This window comes from Herpailurus yagouaroundi, unplaced genomic scaffold, assembly GCF_014898765.1.
Source record: "Herpailurus yagouaroundi ecotype Mexico unplaced genomic scaffold, PumYag 186, whole genome shotgun sequence".
NCBI lineage: Eukaryota > Metazoa > Chordata > Mammalia > Carnivora > Felidae > Herpailurus > Herpailurus yagouaroundi.
In genome coordinates, this window is record NW_024412417.1 from 48,722,849 (window position 1) to 48,734,555 (window position 11,707).

At 63.5% G+C, this 11,707-nt stretch overlaps 1 protein-coding gene across 2 annotated transcripts; it reads right to left on the minus strand.

The window, feature by feature from the left end:
• Nucleotides 1-162: 162 nt before the first annotated feature.
• On the minus strand, nucleotides 163-11,346 carry DGAT1 (diacylglycerol O-acyltransferase 1). Of its 2 annotated transcripts, none has more exons than XM_040494745.1 (17): nucleotides 10,918-11,346; nucleotides 6,368-6,455; nucleotides 4,317-4,357; nucleotides 4,142-4,227; nucleotides 4,006-4,058; nucleotides 3,715-3,820; nucleotides 3,455-3,568; nucleotides 3,261-3,335; nucleotides 3,070-3,173; nucleotides 2,940-2,978; nucleotides 2,816-2,857; nucleotides 2,685-2,729; nucleotides 2,483-2,595; nucleotides 2,340-2,405; nucleotides 2,168-2,255; nucleotides 2,007-2,069; nucleotides 163-1,902 (listed from the first exon to the last, which is right to left on the minus strand). In XM_040494745.1, the coding sequence occupies exons 1-17, from the start codon at nucleotides 11,121-11,123 to the stop codon at nucleotides 1,747-1,749; spliced, it is 1,485 nt and encodes a 494-aa protein (XP_040350679.1). In that variant the 5' UTR covers nucleotides 11,124-11,346; the 3' UTR covers nucleotides 163-1,746. The 2 variants fall into 2 exon arrangements, with proteins under 2 accessions (XP_040350679.1, XP_040350681.1); XM_040494747.1 differs by lacking the exon at nucleotides 10,918-11,346 and adding an exon at nucleotides 6,666-6,880.
• Nucleotides 11,347-11,707: the final 361 nt, after the last annotated feature.

An 11,707-nucleotide genomic window follows, 5' to 3' on the forward strand; every position in this document is an offset into this window, starting at 1 on the left:
CGTCTGTTTCCTCCTGCCACCCCCCCCCCCCCGGGGGGGGGGGAGGGCCCCAGGGCGGGGGTTCTCAGAAGGGGGCTGGAAGTCTGAGCCGTGATGGTCTCCTCGGAGAGAAGGTAGATGTCCAGGGCATAGCCGTGTGCACCTGACTCCACAGGACCCGTGTGTGCTCAGAATTCTTTATTAAAGGACGAGGGAGGGGGTGGTGGGACAGACCCACAGGAATGCCCTGCCCAAGGCCTCCCCACATGGGACCAGGTGGGCCATGGACAGACAGGCAGGCTGTGCACATCTTCTTGGCAGAGGCACCCCGTTTTTCATGCATTCACAAGGCACTGGGCTGGTTTTTGGGGGGAAGGGTTGGGTGCCGAGGGGTGGGGAGGTGACAGGCCAGAGCAGCCTGCCTGATGATCTGTGCCCCCAGGAGTTCACTCCCTGCTCACCGTCCTCAGCAGGGGCCAGAGAGACACTGCCTCCACCCTGGGATCCAAAAAGGAACCCCTAACCCCCCCCCCCCCAAGGGAGCCTTCCCCATCCCCCATCCCCACCGTGGCAACTCCACTATAGCCAAAGGGAAGGAGGATGTGGAATTGAACAGGTGCTGGGTGGGGCAGGGGCAGCACAGGTCTTGAGGCGGCTGCCCAGACACTTCCTGAAGACCCCTGTCTTATCAGGCCACATCTGTGAGTCAGGGCACATCTGACCCAACAGGGCCTTGGGGTTTCCAGTACAGAGAAGGGGCAGGCCTCAGGCCAACAGCACCCAGGAGATGCAGAGAGCTGGTGTTGAAGCATCTCCACGGATGCGTGTGCTCATGAGGGAGACCCAGGTCAAGGCTTGGGCCAGGCCACCTGCCTCCTCCAAGAGGCAAGAGTCCCTGAGGCTCTGCATCTGTCCCCGGTGAGCACCCCAGCATGTAGCCACCCTAGGGGCAGCAGCAGCTCCCCAAGGGTTTGTTGACTCAGCCTCTGTGAGCTCCATGGCCTTGTCTGAGAACTGCACTCGACATGCAACTCCGCCAGCCCCCTGGTTGGTCCTGACTCTTGACCCTCTTACACACCCCAGTCTCCAGCCACGACCCCGAGCCAAGGTCCGCTGCCGGGAAGTCCTTGGTCAGCCTCTTCTGAGGCCCTATCACAGGGACCACGGAGCTCTGAGCTAACCACCACCCCCGACAAACTCGCACACAAGGTTAACAAGGGCAGTGACAAGGTCAGGGAGTGTCACCTCCGCTGAGCCTTGTTAGGCAAATGGGAGTTGCCACCTGTGATGAGCTGTGTGCCGGGAGGAGGAATCTGCCTGACCACCAATACCTGGCCCCCATCCCCAGCCTCAACATCACCATGGTGCCCTGCCCAGCGATGTTCCAGGACACAGCACCCCAGGAGACACGGGCATAGGCACCAGTAAGGCCAGTGGGACCCAGCTCCCCCTCCCAAGAGCACAACTAGCACCCCACAACCCCAGCAGGTTGAGGGCAGCCACTCTGGACAGTACTTTATTGAGTTCCTCAGACCCCTGGGCAGGATCACACAGATTCCTGGGGCACTGGCACTTCCCACCAGCGCTGGCCTGTGCCTGGTCTGCCATCCCTGAGCAGGGCAGGAAGGAGCCCCATGAGGGCAGAGAGGCCTTCCGGGGGAGGGGGGCGTGGCTGGGAGGAGGCAGTGGACAGCCGAGCCCCCTCCCTAGCACACAGGTGGGTGATGGGCCCTGGCCATCGGCAGCGAGGACCTGCTGTGGAGCAGCTCAGGCCCCGACCACCGGGGCCTCGTAGTTGAGCACGTAGTAGTCGTGGACATACATGAGCACGGCCACTGGCTGCCCAATGATGAGCGTCAGCCACACAGCTGCGTTGCCGTAGTTTCCCTGGAGGAAGCGGCTCACTATCCATGCCAGGGGTATCTGGGGACACATACCCCAGGGGCCACAGTCAGTGGGCCATAGTGACCACAGGGCTGGCGGCTCCCGGGGCAGCAGGAGAGGGTGGCTGCAGAGGGAATGCTCACCTGAGCCATCATGCCTGTGAAGGCCCAGAGGCGGAACATGTGCAGGGGGATGCTCACCAGGTACTGCAGGGGGAGTGAAAGGATCAGCCGCCACTTCGGGACACACACACACACACACACACACCCCTAAGGTGAGGCCATGATGCCTGCAGAGCACTGACCTCATGGAAGAAGGCCGAGGCAAAGAACACCCCCATCCTGGCTACCCACTTGCTGCTGCCCCGTCGAAGCATGGGCTTGTAGAAGTGCCTGTGGAGGGAGGGGGCCGTGGGATGGGTGCCCGGGACCACACGAAACTGCACACCCACCAGGCACATTCCTGCCCGTGCCCACCTGAGGCACCACTTGTGCACAGGGATGTTCCAGTTCTGCCAGAAGTAAGTGACGGACTCAGAGTTCCTAGGAACAGACAGCGGCAGTGAGTGACCAGCTGGCACCATAGCCCAGCCCCCAGCCCCACGCCCAAGGCCACCCACCACCAGTCCCGGTAGAACTCCCGGTCTCCAAACTGCATGAGCTCAGCCACGGCGTTCATGCAGGAGTGGAAGAACCAGTAGAAGAAGATGAGCCAGATGAGGTGGTTGGGGACCTGTGGTTGGGGGGAGGCAGGTGCCAGGTTCCAGAACACCCCACCCACCGGCTCACTCGTGCCCCACCCTACCCAGCCCCATGGCTCACCGCCAGCTTCAGCAGGCGCTCAACGATGCGTGAATAATCCATATCCTGCAGAGACAGAGCTGAGCCGGCTCCCCTAGCCGCAGCCCCACCCGTCATCCCCCACCCCACCGCAGGAGAGCCTGACCCCTCACCTTGAAAGGCTTCATGGAGTTCTGGATGGTGGGGACCATCCACTGCAAAAGAGGGCACACCGTCAGCCCGCCCCCTGGCTACCCTGAGCTCCCGCTCCGGCCCGGCCCCGCCGGCCCCGCATACCTGCTGGATCAGCCCCACCTGCAGCTGAGTCAAGAACAGCTGAGGGAAGAAGCAGAGCAGCAGGCTGAGTCCCCCAGCAGCCAGCAGACCCCAGCCCCTCGAGGCACCACCGCCCCGCCTCCATCCTCACCATCTCAAGGAGCCGCCGCAGCAGGAAGCGCTTTCGGATGCGGGGAGAACGGGGAAAGTTGAGCTCGTAGCACAGAGTAGGAGCAAAGAGGAAGTAGTACAGATCTGGAACGGCAGGGTGGGGCTAGGGGGCCTGCTCCATGCTATCCCTCCCTGGCTGCCCTCTAGCCACACCCCGGGAAGGGTCCTCACCGCGGTAGGTCAGGTTGTCTGGGTAGCTCACGGTGCGCGGGGCCGCTCCCCCGTTGGCCTTCTTACCTGCAGAAGCTACAAGCAAGTTGGGGCGGGGGGGTGGGGGGTGGCGTGTGAGGCCTCACTGCTGCCCGGGTCTGGCCCCGTGGCAGGTGGCACAGGCTCCAAGGCCCCAGCCCCAGGCAGCCCCTCACCAGACTTGGCTTTGGCCTTAGCTTTTCGCTCTCGGCACCACAGGTTGACGTCCCGGTAGGAGAAGAGCTTGAGGAAGAGGATGGTGTACACCATCAGAGCCAGCACGGAGCCCACTGCGGGAGAGGCAGGCTCAGGCCACAGCCCCCCCACACCACCCGCGGGAGAGCCACGGCCACAGGCACAGCCCCTGTGGTTGACCTGGGTCTCTCCTGCGGGCCCAAGACAGGTGGGAACGGGTGGGATGAGGGAAGGGGCACACCTGGAGTGATGGACTCAAGCAGCAAGGCCACAGCAGCCGGGAAGCAGAGAATGGTGGCCAGGTTGACCACGTGCAGCAGCAACCCTGCCTGTTCCGTCAAGGCACCCTGGGGGGGGGGGGGGGGGGGGGGGGGCAGCGTGCTCAGCCAGAGCCCCCACTCCCTGGGGAAGGGCTGCCAGGCCTGGGGCACAGGCCCTCCCAGGGAAGCTACACACAGCCTGAAACACAGGCCTAATGAGGAGAGCAGACCTCTAGGCAGGGCAGGGGACACGACACGAAGGCATTGCTTACCACTGCCAGGCGCTTCTCCACCTGGAATGCAGCCACAGCAAAGACATTGGCCACTGAGGATGGAAGTGCCATGGGGCGATTCAGGCCCAGGTCAAGGCCTGTCCCCACCCGAAGCCCTCCCTGGCTCCCAGCTCACCAATAACTAGGCACAGGGCGGGCCAGCTGTAGGGGTCCTTCAGGAACAGAGACACCACCTGGATGGGGTCCACCAAGATGCCATACCTGGGGATGGGGGGGGGGTGGGGATGAGGGCCTGAGCAGGTGGGGAGAGGCCTCAGGGGCAGGGTAGGGGCCCTGGGGAAGACACTCACTTGATGAGGTTTTCTAAAAATAACCGTGCATTGCTCAAGATCTGCAAGAGAGAGGAAGGGCACAGCCCCATGAGCCTTGGCCACAGGGCACCCACCCCAGCTCGTCCCAGCACCTATAGCGGCAGGAGCCCTGGGTCCGGATGGCAACCCGCACCTACAAACCCAGGACGCAAGCCCTGTCTGACCTCCACGCCAACGCTAAGACTTACCACCCACCTCACCCCACACTGGTGCAGGGACAGCAAGTCTTGCCATTGCCCGCGTCACCCCAGACACGATACTGGCATCTGCAGTGGTGCAAAATGACCTGACGCCTAGCAGCCCTCATCTGTCCCACTGAGTTGGTGACGGCCCCAAGGCCCAAGCCTGCCCAAGAATGTCCTTGCAGTGCCTCACCCAAAACTTGCAGTGCCTGGGTGAGCGGCAGATGCCACACCAGGGGTGCCCACACCCTGGGGAGTGGGGAGAAGCAGCGGACCAGAGTTCTAAGGGGCTCAGCAGCCAGGCCTGGAGTGCCACCTGGTGCTTGGGCCCCTGCCCCTCTCCCGCTATCCCTGTAGCATCTAAGCCTGGGCACGTGGCCCCAGAGCAGCTTCCAAGGGCAGAAACCCCCTCAAGCTGGGCTCCTGGCTCCAGCCTGGGGCTGGGGAGCGGCTTCCCTCTGCAGGCACCCGGGTCTCCTCGTCCACCCACAACACACACACCCTGCCAAGTGCCCCAAGCTCAGGCCCTGACCAGGGCTCATGGTAGGTCCTGTGGAAAAGTGATGCCAGCAAGGGGACACTCATGGGTCCCCTGACTGCCAGGTAAGGACTTCGCACAGAGATGACAAACAGGGACGGGGGTCCTGCCCTCCCGAGCCACCCGCCTGACCTGCCAACCTCCTGCCAGGCACAGATGTGCTGCCGTCACACCTGGTAGTGGCCTGTCCTGAGAGCCCACAGCAGGCAGGAGCCAGAGCTGCTAACGGGGCAGCGCTCACCTCAAGGCCCAGGCCACGGAGGGACGCAGCAAGCAGCCTAAACATGGGACACAATCTCCTTCAGCGAGGGGGCAGTGGAGGCACCGGAAGCAGGGGAAAGGTTTTGGGTCTGCGCCAAAGGGCCAGGCAGGCCCAAGGGCTGCAGGGAACACAGGTTGCTGCTCAGGCTGCCAGTACGAACCCAGCCCAAGCATGGCCTCCAGAGGCCAAGGACACAACACCTCCTGAGATGACGTCAGGCAGGCGTTTGACCCACCATCCCCTTGCCTAGCCAGCTTCCCACCCACCAGACTGTGTTGCCCCCCACAGCTCCCTGGAGAGCCTCCTGGGGCCACCGGCAGGGAGGGCGTGGGTGTGCCTGGAGCCCCTTCCACGTGGGTAACCACCGGAGCCGTACCCGAGGCCGTCATGTCAGGGCAAGGGTCAAAGGCCTCTGGCTTAGTCTGAGCGGTGGGGGCTGGACCCAGACAGGAGCTTGCCCCCTGCCCCACCCTGTGGGCTTGCCCCTTTGAGCCCTGGGCTCTAGCTGTTTCTGGGCCAGGGCTGCTGGCCCCACCCCCACAACGTGCCAGCGGGAACCGGGCCCCAGAGGCAGGGGCCACAGCCAGGCCACACGGTGAGGTGGAGGCAAGAGCTCTGTCTGATCCCTTCATGGGGGCACCTAGGACAAAGGCTGAGGGAGAGAGGCCAGGTGCCCTCAGAGTCGGAGCTTGGGGCTGCCAGACCAAGCCCAAGAGCCATCCGCTAAACCCTGCTCCCCGCCAGGCCAGGCCTGCCAGGGGTTCCACGCCCACAGGGCCATTCAGAACAGCAGAAGAAACTCTTTTTGGACCCCCCAAGACCACTCACATGTGCTATTCCTGGGATTCAACAGGGACGAGAGTTGCGTGTGTGGCCGATGCAGGGACCGTCACCATAACTTTCCCCCCACCAGCCCAGTGCCCCACACAACCCAGCCACATAAGCGCTGGCCCCTTTCCCCCAGAGGGCAGAGCTGGTACCCAGGCAAAGGTCAGCCCGAACGGAGCCCTGGCCACAGGGCCACCTACTCCGATACCATGCTACTCACCAGCATCACCACACACCAGTTCAGGATCCCACGATAGTTGCTAAAGCCACTGTCAGAGCTGAACAAAGAATCTTGCAGGCGGTGGCACCTGGTAGGGCAGGAGGCACACCCTCATAAGTAGGCACCAGCAGAGCACCCTGGGCCATGAGAACCCTGGGCAGGACCAAAAGCAGGCTCACTCCTCCAAGTCCAAGGGCAGGTCAGGGCCCAAGAGCCCAGCCAAGTTCAGCCCCTCAGGAGCCAACCTCAGGGCCCAGGGCAGGGCAGACCCCAGCCCCTTCCCCTGAGCGGCTCTCACCCATCCTGGCCCAGCAGGGTGGTCCGGGCCCCACCCAGCCCTCTCTTCTGCCCACACATCCTACTCCCCATCTACAATCACAGGAGAGCCAGGCAGGGACGAGCTCTCAGGGCCACCAGAAGCCTGGCCTCCCAGGCAGTGGGCAGGGTCACGCCACAAACAACAACAGCACAGCTGGCCCTGCCCAGCCCAGGGCTACGTGCAGCTGGAGCACCCCAGGCCAAGAGCCTGGCCTCACTCCCCAGAGGCCTCTGGCTGCCACCATGAACGCTGGCTACAGAGTGGTGACAGGCCCACAGGAAGAGTCCATTCCAGGATCTATAGGCCCACCTGTAACGCTGTGCAGAAGCGAGGGCCTCACTGAGTCAGCCTATCCTACCACCCAGCACCCTGAGGGCCCCCCCCCTCCACCCGACCTCAGACAACCTCCTCCTCCATTTGGCCTACACAGCTTTGAATGTGCACAGGGATCCAGGCCAAGGGCCAGCTGAGCACCTGGACTTACATGCACCTTCCCGGGGTCAGAGGCCCAACCCTTATACATTCACATAGCCTCCAGTTGTTTCTAAAAAATCATAACCTGTCCCAGCTCGGCCACAGGATGAGCGCTGTGTTCCTGCCCAGAGCGAGGAGGGCGAGAGGAGCCCACCCAGGTGCCGGATGCCTAAGGGCAGAGAGGTCTCCCCCAGAAGCAGGAAAAGGCAACTTCAGTGCCCACCCATGAGAGTTCCCACCTACTGCTGAGGTCGGGGACACATAAGCAGACTCTCACATCCCTGCCTGATCCTCTGGGTGACACAGAGGTAGAGGAAGGGCCACAGCACGGCTGGGGCAAGGCCCAGACCCAGCTCCCAGCTCTCTCAGTTTGCGGCCCCACCCCACCCCAGCTGCCATGCCACCAGGAAGCCCCACACGACATTGAGCAAGGCCTCCGGTTTTGTAAGACATGAGGCCAGGGACACACATCTCCACCTCTTGAGACACCCAGGTAGGAAAAGTGGGCTCAGGTGTACACACCAGAGTCACGACAGCACAGATGTCCTCTCAGTGCTGACCCCACCTCAGTGGCAAGCCTTCCTTTGGTCGGGGTCAACACCTAGACAGCGCCACACAGGAAGTGAGGGACTGGAAAGGCTGAGATGCTACTCAGCACTCTTTAGCGAGAGCTGTGGCAAGGTCTGTACCGCACCTGGCCCATGTCTGACCTCCTTGCATCCAGCTTCCCAGTCTGTCCTGGGCCTGGCGGTGAGGCCACAGGGGCCCTCTTCTCCCTGAGTCTCTGCACTTGCTTTCCTGTGAGGCCAGCACAGGTCCAGGGCCTCACTCCCCAGAGGGGACAATCTCTGGGCCTGTCCACTAGACAGGGGCCTCCCCAGCCCTTCCGCCAAGTTTGAATCTGTCCACTTTCACTGGAAGTGTCCCAGAGGCCCTGGTGCCACAACCTGCCACCCCCATCTGCACAACGTTTCACAACAGCGTGACCCCTTGCCCGCTTCGGGCCACCAAGGAGACCATGCCGGCTTTATTTTCAGCAATCTCTAAGATGAAAACAGGGGTGGAAACGTGTATTGTTTTCCAAATCTGACACCAAATGATATTATAAAAGCTTTTTCAGATTCCTGTGTCAGGCTCTCCAGGCCTTCCCAACCTGCCCACACCCACTCCCTAGGTCTCCCCACAGGGCTCCCGACCATCCCCCTGCCCCAGGCAACCCCATTTCCACGCACATCAGAGACCCAGGGAAGGAAGCCCACCACCCACCAAAACCCATAAGGCCCAGCCTTGCCGGTGCGCTCAGCAGCAGTGGGCCAGAGGGCAGGCAGGCAGGATATGGCCACAGTCTCCAGAGCTATCTTTGTCACCCTCTCCCCTACTACCAGGGCCACCCACACCTCTGTGCCTTCCAGCGGTCCCACACCTGCTCCCCAGGGCCACTGTAACTCATCGCATGTATCATCTCACTCAACTCTCCCATCAACTTTGGGAGGTAGGTGCAAAGGAAAACTAAGCCTGGCCAAAGTTCAAAGCTTCCCCAGGGGCACAGCCCTCAAGTGTGGATCACAACTGGGGACCACGTGGTCCAATTCCAGGGCCAAGGGGAGCCAGGAGGGGGCAGGCTGCCAGCTCTCCTCCCAGCTGCCACTTCCTCAGCACTTCCTTCACCGGGCCTCGGGGCTGAGCCCTGGGGTACAAGGTAAGGAGGCAGGCTCTGCATCTGGGAAGACCCCAGTGGAAAGGAAGAAACAGAGGGCAACCCAGGAACAAACACCCTGGGAGAGCCCTGAGACTAGAAGGCCCTGCTGGGAGTGTCCATGAACAGAGAGCCAGATGGCACGGGCAGTGTGTGGGGTGCCCTCTCCTTCCTGCCCCAGAGCCACACCTGGCCACGGCCTGGAAGAAAGGAGTTCACACCCAGAGCCTGACCCACCTGCCCAGGCCAAGGTGAGCAGGAAGTGCAGGCAGGGGAGGAGGCCTAGAGCCCAGGGAGCAAGGAGGAATAGGGAGGGAGAGGCAATAAGCAGAAAGGAGGGGAGACAACTAAGAGGAGGCTGACAAGGAGATGAGTAGGAGCCAAATCCCAGGAGGGCAGCCAGAGCCAGCTCTGACCCTGGCGGCCCTCTGGGCCCTGGGTCACCGGCCTTTGAGAAACAAGCACACACAGCCTGCACGACCTGGAGACCAGGAGAGGACCGTCCTTGCCAGCTCCCTCCCCAGCCCTGGGCAGGCCCACCCCTGCCATCTACTGCTCCTCTTCCCAGGGGGCCCAGACTTCCAGGCCTGGCAGACGGGGCTGCCACTCGCTCAGCCCAGCTCTCAGGGACATGGGAGAGGCTTCTGGACAGCTGGCCCTGGCAGAGCAGGGAAGTGACTGCCCATCCCAGAGTGGCAATTTGGCCCAAAGTCAGCACTCCCCATCTTACACAAAAGGACACCAACTCCTGCCACCTCTGGAGGAGAGCATGCTAGCCACGCCCCTGCCTCCTGACCGGCACTTAGCAGAGGGGACTCCAGGACCCTCGGTCCTTTGCAGCCTCCTTCAGCACCTTCCCAGGCCCGCAGGAAACAAGCCCCTTTCCCCGCCCCCCCACCCCACCCCCGACCCTGCAGGAAAGGCACGCTCCTCCTCCCTTCTGCTCCTCCGCCACAGCGCCTTCAGGGACTCCGGGCCTGACCTTTGCTCACACTGCTCAGTACTGACATCATCTTATCTCTCAGGTGGACTGGGAGCACCACAAGGGCAAGGCCCCTGGCCGCCTCACCCACCCTCTCAGCACAGTGAAGAAAGCCTCCGTTCTTGGGTACTGAGAGAGCGAATCCTTGCCAACAGACTGCCTAGTTGCCCACTTCCTCCTTGATAACCTCTAGCCCCAAAGGCGCCCCCAAAGCCAGAGCCCCCGAGGACACCCGGGCCACACTGAAGGCCAGAAGTGGGAGAAGGAGGTTGGAGGCAGCCGACACCCTGTCCTTCCAAGTCCTCCCAGTCAGTCAGGTATCCTCCCCCAACGCCTTCCCGCCAGACCTTCAGATAAACAGGGTGCCCACCTGTGGGCACTTCGAACCCCTCTCCTGTACCCCAGCCAGGGGTTGAGAGTCCCAATATAGGACCCAACTTGTTCTGACAAGGTAAGCAGGGCCCCAGCCCAGCCAGGCACTGGGTGACGGAGGGACGAGTGTGTCAGGAAGGGAGGAAGGGACCCCCGCGAAGACGACTCTTGGGAGGGTCTGCAGGGAGAGAAAGACTCTCACGCTGCCCTGTGCCGACCCTCAGGCAGTCCCAGGCCCCTGCCGGCTGCCTCCCCAGCAGGTCCACCCTCCTATGGGAGACCTCCTACCACCAAGGCACCCCTCACAACCCCCAGGAGAGACCTCCTCAATTACAAACGACCTGATCCCTCCTTCTTCCAGACACAGAAAACTTGTGCGTAGCAGAAGCCAGCCGGCCTGGGGGTCAGCGTCCTGAGTTACCCTGAGGAAGAGCCTAAGGACCCACATGAGGATGTGTAGAGAGAGGGGTGGGGGTCTGAAAGCCGGACTGCCGCCGGCTCCCCTCTGGCCCCCACGTGGGTGACCTTGGCAAGTGACTCTCCACTCTTATGCCTCAGTACCCCCCGCAGGGGCCCAAGGGGGGCACACCTGTCCACGCCAAAGTCCGGGAGCCAGGCTCTCCGACTCGGAGCCCGCGCTGCTGCGGTCACGCCCGGGGATGTGGGGAGGGTCTCGGGCAGGGGTTAGGGGTGAGACGCCTCGCTACCTCAGATCCCAGTGGTGGCCGCTGCCCACGTCGGAGTCTCCGTCCTCGCCCTTGTCCGGGGCCGGAGTCGGCGCCGGCGCGTCTCCCCCGGCGCCCACGTCCCGCACCTCCTCTTCCGCCACCGTGGGCCCACCGCCGCCCTGGCTCGAAGGCCGTGAACCCGTCCTCCGGCGCCGGGAGCCGCCCGCGCCGCCGCGGTCGCCCATTGCCTCAGCCCGCACCCCGTCCCGGCCGAGTCGTGGCCCGCCGGGCTCGCAGCGCCCAAGGCCCCCGGCCCCGCCTCCGGACTCTCGGCCAACGGCCGCCACCGCCCCCTGCCGGACGCCGTAGCCCGGGCGCAGGCCCGAGCCGCCAATCAGCGCGCGCCCTTCGGGCAGCCCGAGGACCACGGTCTGGTCTCTCCGGGAGCCTCTAACTGGCCAGCCGCGGCGGCGCGCGCCCGTTTGTAGTCCGCGGGCGCGAGGGGTATTCTGGGAGTCGTGGTTCCCCCCGCGCGCGGCACCCTGGGAGCCGGGGCCGCCCAGCGCGGCGCACGCTGGGAGTCACGGTAGCCGGGCTCAGGCGGGAGCGTGTCTGCTGGCGGACGGCCCGCGACGGGGCCACTGCCCCGCGGGCCTCAGCGTCTCTGCGGAACTCGTCAGGCTTCCTGGCAGCTGCGGGCCGCCCCTGACCGCTTGCCTGCTTCTTCTCCCACTGTGTAAACACCGGGTTTCGTCATTCCCCAGCCGAGGCGCGCAGTGTGGGGCGTAGATTATGGAGAAATGCCTCTTGCGTTACCGTCCGGCCGCCC